At 37.6% G+C, this 16461-nt stretch overlaps 1 protein-coding gene across 1 annotated transcript in view; it reads left to right on the top strand.

The window, feature by feature from the left end:
- cadm2b (cell adhesion molecule 2b) overlaps positions 1-16461 on the top strand; it is a 112925-nt gene that overhangs the window by 70512 nt on the left and 25952 nt on the right. Inside the window, exon 2 of the mRNA XM_068745385.1 lies at positions 2544-2570. Coding sequence (XP_068601486.1) covers positions 2544-2570 — 27 coding nt within the window. The remainder of the gene's footprint in view (positions 1-2543; positions 2571-16461) is intronic.

The following is a 16461-nucleotide window of genomic DNA, read 5'->3' as shown; positions in this document are numbered from 1 at the left end:
GTATGATGGTATGTATCCAAATACACTCAGTGCATTATAAATCTGAAAAGTTAAGGTATAGATAGTTTTGTCTAAATCAGCATTATTGTTATTTAATGTTTGGCCTAGCCTGGTAAAATAAATGTCAAGAAAGACCATGTCAAGAAATTGGTTTCCAAATTGGGAAACTGGCTTCGTACTGGGTCAGCTACTGTGGAAAAAAAGAGAATCCTGGGTATTCATTTTGGCTCTTCTTATTTAATACTGAAAGTGCCAACACATTTACACACACAGGCGGTCTTTCCTCTCAAATTACTACTCCACAAACATATAATTATTGAAAGGTTAGAATGTCCAGAAATTCTCAAATATCTGCAATGAGGAAACACTAGAAGGAGCATCGATGAGTGTGTTGAATTCAGATGCAGCTCTGAGCAGCAGGCAGATGGTAAGAAGCTGAAAATGATCTCTGACAACAACACAAAGAAATGAGGTGTGAATAGTGGCATTTCCAGCTGGAAGGGGTCTGTTAGTTGTTAGACATTTCCCATTGAGGTTTCAGCACACAATAGACTTGGAGACCAGAGGTGGAGGAGAGGTAAATATAAAAGAGGAGCTTATTTTCTTGAGGAGCTGAAAAGTGCTCTTGTCAGGCTGCCTCCATGGCCAGAAAGGCGCACCACGCTGTGTCGCCCTGTCAGCAGAGATTTGTTCTGCGTGCTTTGTCTACCTGCAGTGCTGCCAGACGTTTCATTTAGTATGAAATAGATAGGAAGCTACTCGGAGGGTTGGTATCATTTTAATTCAAATGTTGGATGTAAATATTGATCAAATGGCCAATGAGCCAATCATTTTTTAAACTGGACCCCCCAAAAAATGAGCCAGTGAAAGAAATAGTCAGGTTAAAGTGTAACTATTGAATGCATGAAAACCAAAATATTTCCTCTAACAAGCTGTCAAACTTAATTTCACAGTTATATTACCTACAAATCCTGCCAGCAAATTCCCATCACCATTTCCTGAACTACAAATTAATACAACCATCTGTGTCATGGGTAGTTTTTGGTGAGCTGTTGCATCAACAGGCTCCTCTTAAAGTATTTCTATGACTCATTTTTTTGCGTGTCAAGACAACTTTTAAGTTTTGAGGTTGCCTGATTAATCATCTTCCCCTCATTTAAAAATAAATAAATAATGAAAATGTTGAATTTTAACATACACATACCTGCACCAGCAAAGCTTGAGAGATATTTAATTTACTGCTGAGTAGTTTGGGAATTTCAAACCATCTTATTTTATAACTGCATCGTAACCAGGTTATTAAATAAAGCTGTATAGTCAGCCACAGTCCCATTACATAGAACCTAAACCAAACCGCCTATTTTGAAAATTGGCAATGCAATCACTTGACTTTGACTGAAGCTCCTCCTTCTTCGGCTTGGGACCATTCTGCCACATTCCCACTTCACACCCCGTTCCACTTCAAGACCTGAAGGTGCAAATTCAAGTCAAGGTATAAATTGCAGACACATTTTTAAAATACTGTCTGCTTTCTATCTGAGCTATTATAATCATTATAAATGCGTATCAATATCAGGCTATGCAGCCTGGCATACCAAAGTTATACAAAAAAAAATGTATAAGACTTACTAGATAGATTAACCACAGGGAGAAAGTCTTACACATTTTTTAATGAACATTTTACATAATTTAAATGTTTGAATTATTTACTATATTCCACTTTCCTTTAGTTATTTAACAGAATATAATAATAATGAGTATAGTCTTAATTAAAAAAAACAGTTAACTCTGTCTAATTAGTCTTTTGTAAGCAAAAGAAAAAGAAAAAGAAAAGTAAGAAAAAATGTCCAAATGGGGAGGCACACATGGTGGAAATTATATTTTAAATGTGCAACTGTGGTATATTTTAGAATGTGTGATGGTAAATGTTCAACTTTATTTTTTAAGTATCTTTACACTCTAGAGAGTACAGTGTTGCTTGGATCCCTACGTTTGGGTTAAGTGCCCCAAAGATAAACTTCCAAATCCATGCTAACCAAAAATAATGAGATCAGAGGTTTTAGAAAGGATTATGAGTTATGTGTTATCATATTTGAAGCATGTCTTTATAAAATAAATACAAGTATGAAAATGTTTTGACATGATTATTTCTAACTTTTTTCTGAACATCATTAAGGCCACCTTGAAGAAATTCAGAACAAATTTACAGGAAAACATTTTGCAATTTGTGTGATATGTGCACATTTTCTTGTACGTACGTGGAATTATATTTCAGACGTTGCTGTGGCTCTCAATGAAGTGATGCTGCGTGAAGAAGCTTGTTATAGATTATTCAGATCATAATGCTTTTATTTTCTGTCTTTTGAGATGTGATATGAGGGTATGGATTATGTTATTGCTGACTGTACTGCTCACTTTACACATCCCCAACATATAATGCAAATCACATATAAAGCAAAAGATCATCATCCTATTGATGTTACGGTACGCACTCCCGCCATGCATCTAACTTGCTGTTTTCTTTAACTCCCTCATGCTATCAGTGGCTGGGACAAAAACCAAAGCAAAAGGTGAGTTATTACCTCCATTTTCTTGCAACATGATTTATGTTTCACACGGTTCCCATAAACAATGTTTTGATCACAATTTTATCTCTCCCTGAAAATTCTGAAAAAATTACCATATGTCATTTTTTGAAACGTGTTTTCTCCAGCAGGCTGTTGCGGAACATGTTTGGTCAGATAAAATTAATGAGATGCCTCAGTTTTGTGATAAGGAGTTTATAATTCAGGTCTAGCTTGGAGCAAATTGTAAATACATTTTATTAAAAAACAACAACAACATATATTTATTTATGGATTTATAAACTGTATCAAAACTACACGTTAGGGATTTGGGAATTTCATTGAAACCAACAGCAATGTTCTTCACATATGTGCAGCGTTATATGTTCACAGCAGGGATCTGCCTGCTTCACCAAGTCATGCCTGTCTTCTATTTGGCTGCTGTGCAGCTCCGCTGGAGCAGGGGGGGTTGTTTCTGTTTCAAGGACACCTCAGCGGTAGATGCCAGAAGAGAGTGTTTCTCATTGGCTTTCTCAGCTCAGAATTTTCCCAGATATACCGCGAAGTTAGATCCGAGACCCTTGGGTGAAAAGCATGATTCGCATTCCTTCTATTTCAATACCACCGATCAGTAATCAACTCCTCCCAATATTTGGTTGTGTAGAAATGCATTTTATTGCAAATTTAGAATACAAAAAAAATCCTGCTGTATATTTGATGATTTACATGGTCTTTTCATATGTATTTTCATTAATGCACAGTATTCTTGCTTATGTGAGTTTAGACTTTTATATTGTTATTGTTCATGAATGAACATAGATGACACACCCCCACCCCCAACCGGTTTTTTAAATGCAGTGTTTTCTAATTATGGGCTTGTTTTTAATTAGCATAAGATGCACATTCAGCATTTATACCTCTGGAATCCAGTTCAACATTAGTATGACTTCATGAGCAGGCCTTTTAGCACCCTAATTAGAGTTAATAATAATAATGATGATAATTAATATAAGATTAATATAAGATGTATTAGTCTTCAATATTGATTTTTTTTCCAGCATATGTACATATTGCATGCTAAGAATAGCCCTACTATTGTGGTGCAACATAGAACCAAAATGTGAGGTTCAGAAGCCAAGATAATAACCATCCCTGCAGTCGTCATGATAATGGAAAAATATACTCGTGATTTATTTACTAAGCCTTTAGATTTATTCACTTTCTGAGAACTCTGAGAACTCACCTGAGCCCGTGCTTAGACCAGTGCCAGTGCAGATTAAAGGGGATCGCTTTGTGCAGGCGGGGAAACAGAGTAAATTGAGGGTAAACTGCTTCACGAGAGAACGTTTCATGGCCATCCCAAACAGATGTTTTTCAGCGAGAAGAAGCAAAGCGGCCTGTACTAGTTATTAGCTCCACCGAGGCGAGGCGGAGCTTATGTAATCGCCAGCGTTTGTTTGTCTGTCTCTTCATCTGTCCGTCCATCTGTCTGCAAGATAAATCAAAAGATTCAGGAAATGTTATGAATGTTACCAGAAACAGAAATTTGGTAATTTAATGTTGGTTTTATTTGTATTTGTATTGTTAAATGTCGATGATTTATGTACTAAGGACTTTCAACGGAAACAAGACCGCAAGGGCTTTTTTGAAATGCTCCTCTTAGACAGGATGTTTGACTTTATTTGTACTGTAATGCATGCTACTGTGTGACTGTACTTGTACTCTAACATTCTACCTAATAAATATATTCATCATCATCAGACAATTAAATTTTGGTGACGATTCAGAAGAGATCCTGAATTCTGGATCACTTTGAAATCAATATCTCGGTTGATTATTGACTGATGTTTATGGAATTTGACACAGTCGTGTAGGGTGGGGATCTATATCTCGCCACTAAATTTCATTTGGATCCGATGTAGGACGTTAGGAAAATAATATTACATTTTAACTTTGAAAACCTCATTTATGGATTCAAAAATCTGTTAAGAATACACATCAACTCTGATTCATTATTACATTTCATGGTTGGTGTATAAAGTTACCAAGAACAATTTAGAACCTTTTGGTGATGATCCAGATCACCATGTGGACGGTGTAAGTCGATTTACGAGAGGAATGAGCTGCTCGGTGGAGGTCTGCGCTCTCTGAGTGCTTTTCTAGTTTACTTTTAGAAAAGCAGGTGGGATTAGAAGGCAGTACTAGTCATCATATAGATCAGTAAATAATTTAGCTCTTTGAATGGCACAATCTGGCAGTGAATATGATTTCCACAAGAGCATGTGAATTTATCATGTCGTGCTTAAGCCTATCCCAGCAGTCAACGGGCAAGAGGTGGGGTGCAGCCTAGACAAGCTGCCAAACAGTTGATCGCTGGGCCACACACAGACAGACAATCATTGACACACACACACACACTCATACCTATGGACAATTTAGTGGAACCAATTCTTCTAATATGCATGTTTTAGCAACATTTCAAATTAGGTGTTTCTAATCAAGGTTCCTTTACATTATAAAGACAGAGTTAGGATTCCCCCATGTTCAAAGTGTGCCATATTTCTTACCTTATTATTCAGGGGGAGCTCTGAAGAAATGGAAGATCAGTGCATATTAATGCCAGTCCTGCTCTGATGAGAGAATGTAGTCACTGGAGAGATTACATCACTCGGCTGCCCTGGGAGCACCTCGGGATCCTCCCCAGGGGAGTTGGTGAAAGTGGCTGGGCTTTCCTGTTTAAACTGATGAAAGAGATTCAGATTATTCGTTGAAAACGAGACAAATTAATCACATTCATTCCTGCCTCTATTTTTTTTTAAAGAAAATCCATACTTCCTGTTATTTGTGGAAAATATGCTGCATAATAAACAGCATATTATATTACATATATTTGTCTGTATTACCTTTCATTTAAGCATTTATCCGTTTTTCAGCAGTATCTTGAGTTTGGCTGATCACTACAACATTTTTTGTTGTTCTTTCACCGATGCCATTTGTCACTGTTTTGACTCTGTGCTTCTGCCACTTTATCTATTGTATTTCTATGTCGAAGAAGGCTTGCAAAGACCAGGACTGGACCAAAACAAAGATTTCCAAAGTTAATTTGAGGCATATATAGTAGATGTAGTTTTGTAAGTAACACCAGTTGAATTTACCGAAGACAGTGTCTGACCCGCTTTCTGACACTGATGTATTGCCACTTTCTTCCCCCCCCCCCCCCTGCAGAGTTGAAAAAAACACTGCTAAGAGTTTCCTCCAGCTGGGATATTTATTGCCACTTCTGTTGATTGTTCGCCTTCCTACGTCCCCCACTGTGGAAAATCACAGGGGGAGACAGCGCTCAGTAACACCTCTGTGTCGAGGGAGGTTCCTTTGCTCAGGTGCTACTCAGTAACCAACATCAGTTGTCCTTTCTGATGGAGGGTGAAAATGACAGACGGCTCACTTCATCTGAGTCATTTCCTATCTAACAGGCTTCATCAGGGTCTGTAACAGCTCAGTCAACTGACTGAATCATTTAAGATCATGCCATTGATGGCCACTACAACACAGAGGTGATATACAGTTATCTTATGGCTGACTGATCGGCTGTGAAGTGTTGATTCAGGCCCCTCCAGCGAACCACAGTGCAACAATATATTAGGGCTGCAACAATACATGTATCTCTATCGAACCGTTCAATACAGGGGTCTCGGTTCGGTACGCCCTATGAGTCGAACAATATGAAATGTTATATTCATTTGATAGACTACTGACGGGGCGCTCTGTGCTGAAAGTTCAGCGTCGAGCGAGCACAGATCCACTGAACGGCGGCGCCTCCCGCATTCATGCAGTCCAGTGATGACGAATGCTTTACCTGGAATCAAAGACCCTCCACCATCCTTCAGATCTGGCGTTTGGGGATACTTTGGTTTTCGTGTCTAGTATGGCCCTGATGGAGAAAAATACAACGGTATGACTCAAGTGTAACACGAAACTACGTCAGTGGAAATACAACAAACACGACAAGACATTCACTCCAACATCACCCCAGTGTGAAAATGAGTGGAACCAGACAAACACAACAAGCAGCACGCAGGCTAGAAACTTGACCCGGGTCGTTTAGGCAGCCATTAGCACGTGATTCAAAGATGGCAAAAGAAATCGACCGGGCGATGCTACTTTTATTGCTGCCGACATGCGACCCTTTTCTGTTGGGGGTAACGCAGGATTTCAGGACACCTGAGCCCCGTTACAAGCTCAGCATCCTAGTAGCACTCCAGAAGATGGGTGATGTGGAGGGTTTATATATTAAGATTTCAAATGTTCCCCATTGATTAGGACTTGTGACATGAACCAAAGCATTCTACATTCAAACTAGTAGTTTTACTGGTTTCAAGTACTGATAATTTTAAACAAGTAATGTATGGATTTGCTTCAGTTAATGGATGAATTTTAGTGATAATTAGCTGTTACTCTTAAAGAGTTGCTTAAATCTCTCTGATCAGCTTAGCTGATAGCTTTTAAAATAGCGTGGCTTCCAGAGTGCCTCAGATCAGCAGGTTCGCCGTAAACACAAAAAGCAATCCTGCTTAAATTACACTGTCAGCATAAATAATTGTTTTTGGTGACAGATATGACCTTTAGTCATTACAGAAATAAATTGCATTAAGCATGTTTTTCCCCTTTAGACTGTTCAGAAAGGGTCACACGAGGTGAAACCAATCAGATATGATGTGCTTACATCATGAGCCAAGTGATGAAAGCAGCCTTTCATATCTACTCTCATAAGTGTTTTCTTTATCAACACTTCACAATAAATGGTAGTTAATGAATGTGTCAGAAAGCATATTATAATATTAGTCAGATATTATTCAAATGATGGTGTCGGCACATTCATCATGCTGCTGGCATCACCGCTCTCTGTTTTGTCTTTTAATGTGTCTGCATATATGCCTGCAGATTATTTGAGTAATATGTTTAGCTTTTTTAATGGCTTGCTTTAAATCAGGCTTTTTTTTAAATCCACAATAACCTGATTAGAAGTTATTCTTTCTTTTATCATCTGTTTGGATAAACAGATGTTGTGTCTTTCTCATTTTTACTCTTTCATCATTTTTCCTAACTCTCTTGAGCTTTGCATCTGATTTATTTGGGACATATGTCCCAAATAAAGAAGCAATTAGTGTAAACTACTAACAAGACTATTTCAAATTGCAACAGACAGAAACCACCGAAAGGGCTTTTCATTTTGCATGCTGGTAACATCTCTCCTGAATTTTCCAAAGTTGTCTTGTTTTGGACTCGAGTGAATGGAACATGTTTACATGATATGCTTCATAGAGAGGGTCCGTGCATCCCAGTAACAGTAAGGAATATTAATTTGCTGAGTTCAATGTTTTTCTTATATTAGTCTAATGAGCTTTGAAGCTAGAAATAGGGCTACCATTTACAGCGGATGCCTTTCTTGTGTGGAACATTTTGTCAAGTTTACTCATTTCATAGCGCCATTCATAGTGCCATTATTTACACCTTAGAATATGGTCAGTAATAGGATTCACACTACAAATGAATTGGACATGTTCTAAAGCAGTAGAAATAGTAGCTTTAGATTAGTAGAGCCTTCTCAACTATGTGAAGTCAATGAAACACTCTGCTTTCCGCCACAGGAGGATCAGTCAAATGGACTTCCTTTCCATGGTTAGGATTTGCAGGAGGGCCACACATTTCTGGATACTCCGAGATAATGTCCATACTAGAATCATCAATGGAGAAACAATAGAACTGGGGTTGTTATCTGGACAGCTTGTGACAGACACTCTCATGCCTGATTATGACCTTTCTGCTTGACGTTTAGGGTTGATTACTGTTCTGTCCATGTTTTGTTTTTTTAAAGATCATCTTTACTTTCCTTGAATCTTTTTTGAATGAATGAAGGGGGTTTATTTCAGTAAAAACTCAATCAGATAATATGCAATTAATAATTTTGGACAAAAAAAGAAACATGAAGATACATTTTCTAAAATCACAAGCAGATACACGGAGATGCTGTTTGTGTTCAAAGATGCATCATTCTTCAGACCAGAGAAATAGTGAAAACACGTCAGTGCAACGGACAAATAGAGATGGGGCATGATGAATGGTGCTATTTGAAATGTTTTGTCCCAATTAGATTGTCCTGTAAAACAAAACAAAAAGAGGCTGTCAATTTTCAGCTCATGCTACTGTTGGGAATTTGTCATGGATATGATTTACTTTAAAAATTAACTGTTACAATTTTGCTGTAGCAAAAGGCAACCCTCTTACTCATGTTTGGCAGTTTGTCAGGACATTAGCACTGCCACAGCTCCAAATCTGAATAAAATAGGACAGTTTCATTGAAACAAATTTAAACTGGAATTCATTAAATGGACATTTGAGCATCAACTGAAAGACCTGTACAAACACATCCTTCAAAGATTCGAATTCAAGTTGAATTTTCATCACTCCCTAAGCTCATTTTGTATTCCTGTTTAATAATTTTATTGGAAAAGAACAAAAACAAATGAATTCATTAATCAGTAATTTCCCAAGTCGGATTGGCTGTGAGCGGATCTACCGCACCTGACATATTTGCTACAAGCGATTCTTCATGTAATTCTACACAGTATTTATTGTTCTGCCAATGACATTAGAAAATTAATAACGAGTGTTTCAGAGTGCTGAGTCAATAGAGAAGCTTAAAAAAAACAAGCAACAGAAAAAACTTGAATCATATTTTAGGGTGATACTCATTTAGCAGTCTGAGATTGACTGCGGGACATTTCTCAACTTCTATCCTGACAAAAAGATTCAGTCAACTTTCAGCCTAGACTAACAGCTGCCAAGAGCCTTGCCTGTGGCGTTAAAGCTGCACTCCGGCTCATGACGGGCCAAAAGGTCAGAGACATAGCTGAGAGCATGGCCTTGACGAGCCATAAAAGATATCAATAAACTCTTGACAGCAGTGGGGAAAAAAATTAAAGTGCCAAAGTGGGTGTTATAGGGCTGGCCAAAAGCCTTTCAGGGTCTTCTTTGTTTGCTAAAACAGATAAAACACGTTAAACTTTTCAACATAAAGACATGTGATTGCACAGATAAAGAGGTTAGTTGGCAACAGGATCAATCATTCGCCAGCAAAAATGGAGAGCGCTGTCTTGCTTTGGGGAAATTTGCATGGACAAATAGTCCAACGGTTTAAGGGTCAGGGTTCTTAACAACATTATTCAACATGCAATTACAATGAATTTGAGGATTTTGCATCCACTGCACAATCAATAATAAAGACTTAGAGAACATGGAGGAATCACTGCAGATAAGGAGCACTGACAAAAAAGCCCAAATGAATGGTTGTGATCTTTGATGTCAGGTGGTGCTGCAGTAAAAGAAACTTCATTAATTTATATTCATTTATATCACTTTATAGGCCTGGTAATAGTTTGGAAAACTGTTGTCAGTAAATGCTGTTTGTGGCTTCATCTATAAATCTACCATGAGAAGTACAATTATATTTATCAACCACAACCAGAAACACCTGAACTTCTCTGACCCAAGCTGTTCTGAGATGGACTGATGGGAAATGGAAAAACATGGGGAGTGTGTTAGTGCCCATGGCATGGGAAAATTACACATCCGGTATATGTTTTGGAATAAAATATTCTGTTTTATTTCTATTTGTATTGTTAAATTTGTATTGTTAATTGTGGATGATTTATGTACGAAGGACTTTCAACGGAAACAAGACCGCAAGGGCTTTTTTGAAATGCTCCTCTTAGACAGGATGTTTGACTTTATTTGTAATGTAATACATGCTACTGTGTGACTGTACTGGTACTCTAACATTCTATCTAATAAATATATTCATCATCATCATGATCCACATGCTGTTTTTTGCTTTGAAAACCCTGCTTATTGTAGAAGGACTAAAAAAAACACCCCATTCTGCCACCTGAGATCAGCATGGCTTCAGAGTAAATGTCCGGGTACTAGAGGGGCCTGCCTGCAGTTCAGATCAGACCCCCACTGAAAATATATGGCACATTCAGAAGCACCAAAGACCTACTGAATTTGTTTGTCAAACAAGAATGGAACATATTTCCATTTTCAAAACTTTCATAATTCCAATTCCTAAATACTTTCTGGCTTTTCTAAAATTCCTCTTTATTATTATTCAGTATATTTATGAAAGGAAAAAAAATCAATGCTAACATTGACTACCTTGCCTTGCAAAAGATTCCCAAACAATTGCATTATGTTTTGTAGACTGTTTATTTTTTTAAATTAATTTCCCAGCAGTTTTTTGGAATTGTATGCAGTCGTAGACAGATGGTTTATCCTATCATCTGCCAACTATTATTTTAAGTACCTGTCCTTTTCCAAAATGTTTTTAAGGACGACTTCTCAGATGGTTCTGTGTAACAAACCATCTGGTGCATCAGGCTAAGGGTACATCATAAAGTTTGTTTTGGAGACGCTTTGAAATACTTTTCTGCTCAATCAGTGAGATGCAAATTCATCTACATAGGTCTCAGTCCTGAAGGAAGGTCAAACTAAGGTTATGTTTCCTCAAATAATACTCTGGTGGAATACAAAATCCAGGACACAGAAATTAGTCTGGGAATATGGTTTACTTTTATTGTGGTGTAGATGCGCCATGTGTGATGATGAGTCTATCACCTCTTAAAGAGAATGTAAGGGATTGCAGCCAGGGCATGTTATTGGATAAGTTAAAGTGGAAGTTATGTTAGACTGTTAAAAGAGGAAATGTAAGCCAACAAAGGCTTCACACTGAGTTGGAACAGTTATATCAGTATGTATTTCACATGGGAGACAGAAAGCCTGATTATTATTTCTTGTTCTCTACACAAAGGAAAACGCATCACAAGAGCTAGGTTTTAATTAAATGTGATATGCATGTACTGCATGATGTTAAACGTTCTTGTCTCTCAGCCTGCTAGCAAGTAGGCCACACATTTCAGTGTTTGACAATTAATTACCTTTTTGTCATGTTGTTGCAATTTCAGTGATTAATTATTTTGCTCCAAGGATTATATTGCCGACTTAAATACATTGTGAGTATAAATTTTAGAATTTTGATTTTCGTTGCCTAATGCAGTTTACAAACTGTCCTTTAATTTGGCACAAATTGTGTGTATTTTTTCATTCACAGAAAACCATGATTACAATAACATATTATTATTATGTTATTATAATTATTTTTATATACATCTGCTGCAGAGGCAATGTGATTTTTCCCCCTTGAATATGAATCCTAAAATATAATACAGTCTTCCCATTATGGCATAATTCAAATGAAATAACCTGTTTGAAGTATTGTAAAAATTGTCAAAACCATAATTTACTCCTGTTTATAGAGAAAAATATTTGGGTGTATCTCTGGTTTACAAAATAAAATATGCAGGCATTGGCTGAACTAATGAAAATGTAAGGCCACAGTCAGCCTGAGCAGCAAATCCCTTTCTGGGATTAGGTTTTCAGTATTTTGTGATTGTGTGGCACATGTTATTATAGCGTTTTGTCATTGGCAGGCAGAATATTAAGGTAACATGACTCATTAGTATGCAGAAGGTGACTCTTCGCACTTTGAACACCCCTATTTGCAAAGAAGCCCTTGTAAAATCAAGAACCACAGTAAACGTGTGGGCTGATAAACTGCCTGGAATTCATTTCATATGAAAATGAATAGTCGTGCTGTAATGAATGGAGACATCAACTATTCCTTTATTTTCTGAGCTATTTGTTTCCTTTTATCCTGTCTCCAGTTTACAGTACATTCTGCAATGGTGAGCTTGACTGCTCTCCAGCCATTCATCAAAGCACAGCTTTCCATTATTCGGTGCAGTCATCTGAAACTGAGATAGGCTTTTGGGGTGGGTTGGCTCCTTCTTCCTTCACTAACTTTCTGTTCTCTGCAACAGAGATATTCCTGGTATTTTTCACCTTCCTCACACGATCAGCTGTCATAGGCAAGTCTGTGAAATTAAATATGCAACTCAAATGATCCAGTTTTCACAGCTGGTTTCCCACGACTCTGTGATTTGCCACATAAGATAGTAGTAGTAGTATCCGTAGTAGTAGTAGTAGATTTCCACATCATTGATAAAGATAATTAAATAATTATTTTGCAGTTCATCTACTAACTACTGCTGATTCTTAGTCATTAGGGTTTATATCTTCCTTGTATCTATGTTACAATTACCAGATTATAGACCGCAGCAGTAATCCAAGTATCATATTTCTTAGTTTCTAATATTGTCAGACTTAGATTCCATCAGGCCACGGTCTGAGCTCCAGTCTGATAAGAGCGGCTGGTCGAGATGAAATGGAATAGTTCATCATTAATCCACACTCATTCGCCAGCCATCCTGAACATCTGTATTCACATTAATCTACAAGCTGCACCGACCGTGTTTCTCCTTCTAATCATCACACATTCGTGTTTACAATGAAGACGCTATCTCCCCTGCCTCATTTACATGTCTACCTAATTTCAGCGGTGCCGGTAAATATCTGATTCATGAGGCTGCATCACTCGATGCTGTATGGAAGTTTACAATCACAGTAGAGCGATGTGTCAGCAGCATTCTGGCTGTGAAGCACAGCAAACGACTTGACTAATCTCGTGAGTGCTGACATTGTGACTGATGATCAGTGTGCTGGTGGCCCACATGGATATGGACCATAATCACACCGCTCCATTTGATATTGCCAGTTCCAGCTTTCAGTGGAGTGGGCTCCTTGCTTTAGCCCTAGAAAAGTAAATGATGAAACCAGCCTCTTTTAGATCCATCTGACTGTCATAAAAAAACAGACATTGTGAAGGGGCGAGCACTGCCAAGGGACCGGTTATAGCTTGAAGAGATGGGTCCAAAAGCAGGATAATGCTGAAAATACTTTTAATTAAATGCACAAACTCAAACAAAGCAATGAAGGGCTTAGATTTTAACTGATTAAGTACAAATGTGATGCATAAATGTTTTAAGGTTCAGGGTTCATCATTCCATCTTTTAAGCAAGGGCGACATAAAGGAACTGACTCCGCCGAGGCGAGTTAGAGGTTATATAATCGCTGCCCTTTCTCTGTCCGTACGTCCGTCCATTAGCAAAATAACTCATCAAGTTCCAGACAGATCTGGATGAAAATTTCAGGGAATGTTGGGAATATTACTAACAACAGATGATTAGATATTGGTGACGATCCAGAAGAGATCCTGGATTCTAGATCACTTTGAAATCATTGCAATCAATGGAGCTTCAAAATCAATATCTTGCTTGATTATGGATCAATGTTTATGGAATCCCCACCCTACATGACACAGTCATGTAGGGTGGGGATCTCCATCTGCATCCAGAATGACGTTAGGAAAAACACATTTTATTTTAACATTGAAAATTCAATTTACGGATTCAAAGATCTGTTAAAAATAAACATAAACTCTGATTCACTTTTACTTTTCATGGTTGGTGTATAAAGATATCAAGAACAATTTAGAACCTTTTGGTGGTGATCCTGATCACCATGTGGACGGTGTAAATCCAATTATGAGGGGAACGAGCTGCTTGGCGGAGGTCTGCGCTCTCTGCGTGCTTTTCTAGTATTTTGTGCTTTTTACAGCATCTCATAATAATCATGGGCTATAGGAGGAGAGTAATAGTTTGAGAAAAAGCATGTTTCCCAATGTCTCAATATATGATCATCTAAAATTCATTGTATAGTAAATATATGCCTGATTTTGCAGGTGACCTTGAAAATATATAGTTCTACTTCATTCAGAACAATACATTGAAGCATAGGAAAAAGTAAACAGCAGTACTGAAGTCCTTTGGCCAGTAGCACTGTTAAGCTTTGTGTTTAAGGGATGGCTAATATCCCCCATATTCATTTTAACAAAAGAGCAGGTTTATTCCTGTTTCCATCACTGTACTTCTCTGAGTCATCTTGGATCATTAGTGGAGCAGACAACCTTCAAACCACCATTTAACAGACAGAGAACATTTTTTTGTTCCTTTTCAGGAAGTTCATTTGTTAAAGACAATACAAGCATGACTCAATATAATCCATGTTTTTTATCTAGAAATGTTTATTGCACCTTTCCTTACATACAGAATGTATTATTCATTCTCTGGTGAAGCTGCACTGTGATGTTTCTACACTAAAGAGACGATCATAGAAATGTTGACACAAAAGACTTATTATATTTATGATTTTCTGTTTTTCTGTATTTTTACTCATTCATTCAAGAGTGAATATCTTTATTTACTCATTCATATTTTTAATATTTACACAAAAGTATATTACAACTCTAAAACACAACACAGATATATTCTATAAGAATATAGCCCTTTGAATGGGAATGAGCAGTTACAGTCTTCTTTATAGCTCAACAAGCACATTTTTAAGTTAGCATTATTTCACTTATGTATTGCTTTAGTACTTTGAAAATGAATATCCAAATTTACATTTCAACAACAACCAGAACTAAAAACATATTTTTATGTACATTACTACATTGTATACATTATTTTGCAATATTTCTCATAATTTTCAGAACAGTCAAATAATATGTATTGAATAGATGATACTGTTTCAGTTGGCCGCTTGTAACTAACCTTAAAACAATCCCTCCGCCAACAATATTTATGAGTCACATCTGGTAGATTTTAATCAGCAGTGGTGCTTGACTCACTTTGACTGGTTTAATCAAACTTCTAGACCTTTTTCACAGTAAGAATGGTCATAATAAAAGCAGTGACTACCTATAGCCTTATCTATGGTTGATTGATTCTACTGTTCCAATAAGCCATGGCAGTGTGATAGTGAGTCAGCATGTGCAATACCAGGAGCCTAAACCTAAAGCAGTTCAGTGGAATTAAGACATCATTGGTGGTATAAATTGCACCGTTGCTTTAGTTACTGTCACATATTCCTCCATGAAAAGGAGAAGGCCAACAGTCTGACCGTTTCAACACATGTGTGGGTGTACACATGGTATTATATTTAAGACTTACCCCTTTTTAATTGCAGGCTCTTTGTGCTCATGTTCTTGCTTTTCTTCATTTAGAGAAGGAAGTTCATTCGTCTTCTCTTTGCTCGTTGTGTGTGGATGATACCTCAGTACAGCCATGGCTGTACCCCCCATTCAAATCCTCTCATACAGAGCTGCAGTAGTGAAAGGTCACCGCATCCTTCTTTGTTTTGCTCAACTTGTATAAGTGAATGAAGCGTGTTGTTGAATAGCCCTCCTCGTCAACCACCAGAACATGTGCTTCTTCTAGGGGTCAGTTTATGGGGTCACACATCCCAGTGAATCATCCTAGGAGCATTTGTGTCTTTCTAAAATAATGTTTGGCACTGAACTGTAGAGGTAAGGCTGACTGCCCCCCAACCACTACCTAGAGGAAACTGAAATTCCCTGTGTAGCTGGTGCTAGGGATTATGTTTCCACCAAAAAAGGACAGCATTTCCCAACGTCTCAACTCCCACTGAATATCAAGACAGTGGAATTCCATGAATGTATTAGTCAAAGCCCACTTAGCTTCTGTGCACACAAACCCACAAGGAATCTACTTTTACAACAACAACACTGCCATATTTCTGAATATATACCATGCAGACATTAAAATTATTTCTCTAAGGATTTTTGCTTAGATCAATCATACAAGTCCAATACAGGCTAAAAGCTGAACGGTTGACCATTTCTAATACCGGTATATATATATTACTGTTTGGATTTTCCCCCCATAACATTTCTGTGAATAGAGACCAGTATCACTGGAGTCAGGAAGCAGAGATACTGCAGAGTTGGTGAAGTGGATGATGGCGCAAGTTGTAAGATATGCAACTGACAACTCCTCCACATGGTACCCAGAACAATGCATCC

This window comes from Brachionichthys hirsutus, chromosome 11 (genome assembly GCF_040956055.1).
Source record: "Brachionichthys hirsutus isolate HB-005 chromosome 11, CSIRO-AGI_Bhir_v1, whole genome shotgun sequence".
Lineage (NCBI taxonomy): Eukaryota > Metazoa > Chordata > Actinopteri > Lophiiformes > Brachionichthyidae > Brachionichthys > Brachionichthys hirsutus.
This window is presented reverse-complemented; position numbering and strand designations above follow the sequence as displayed.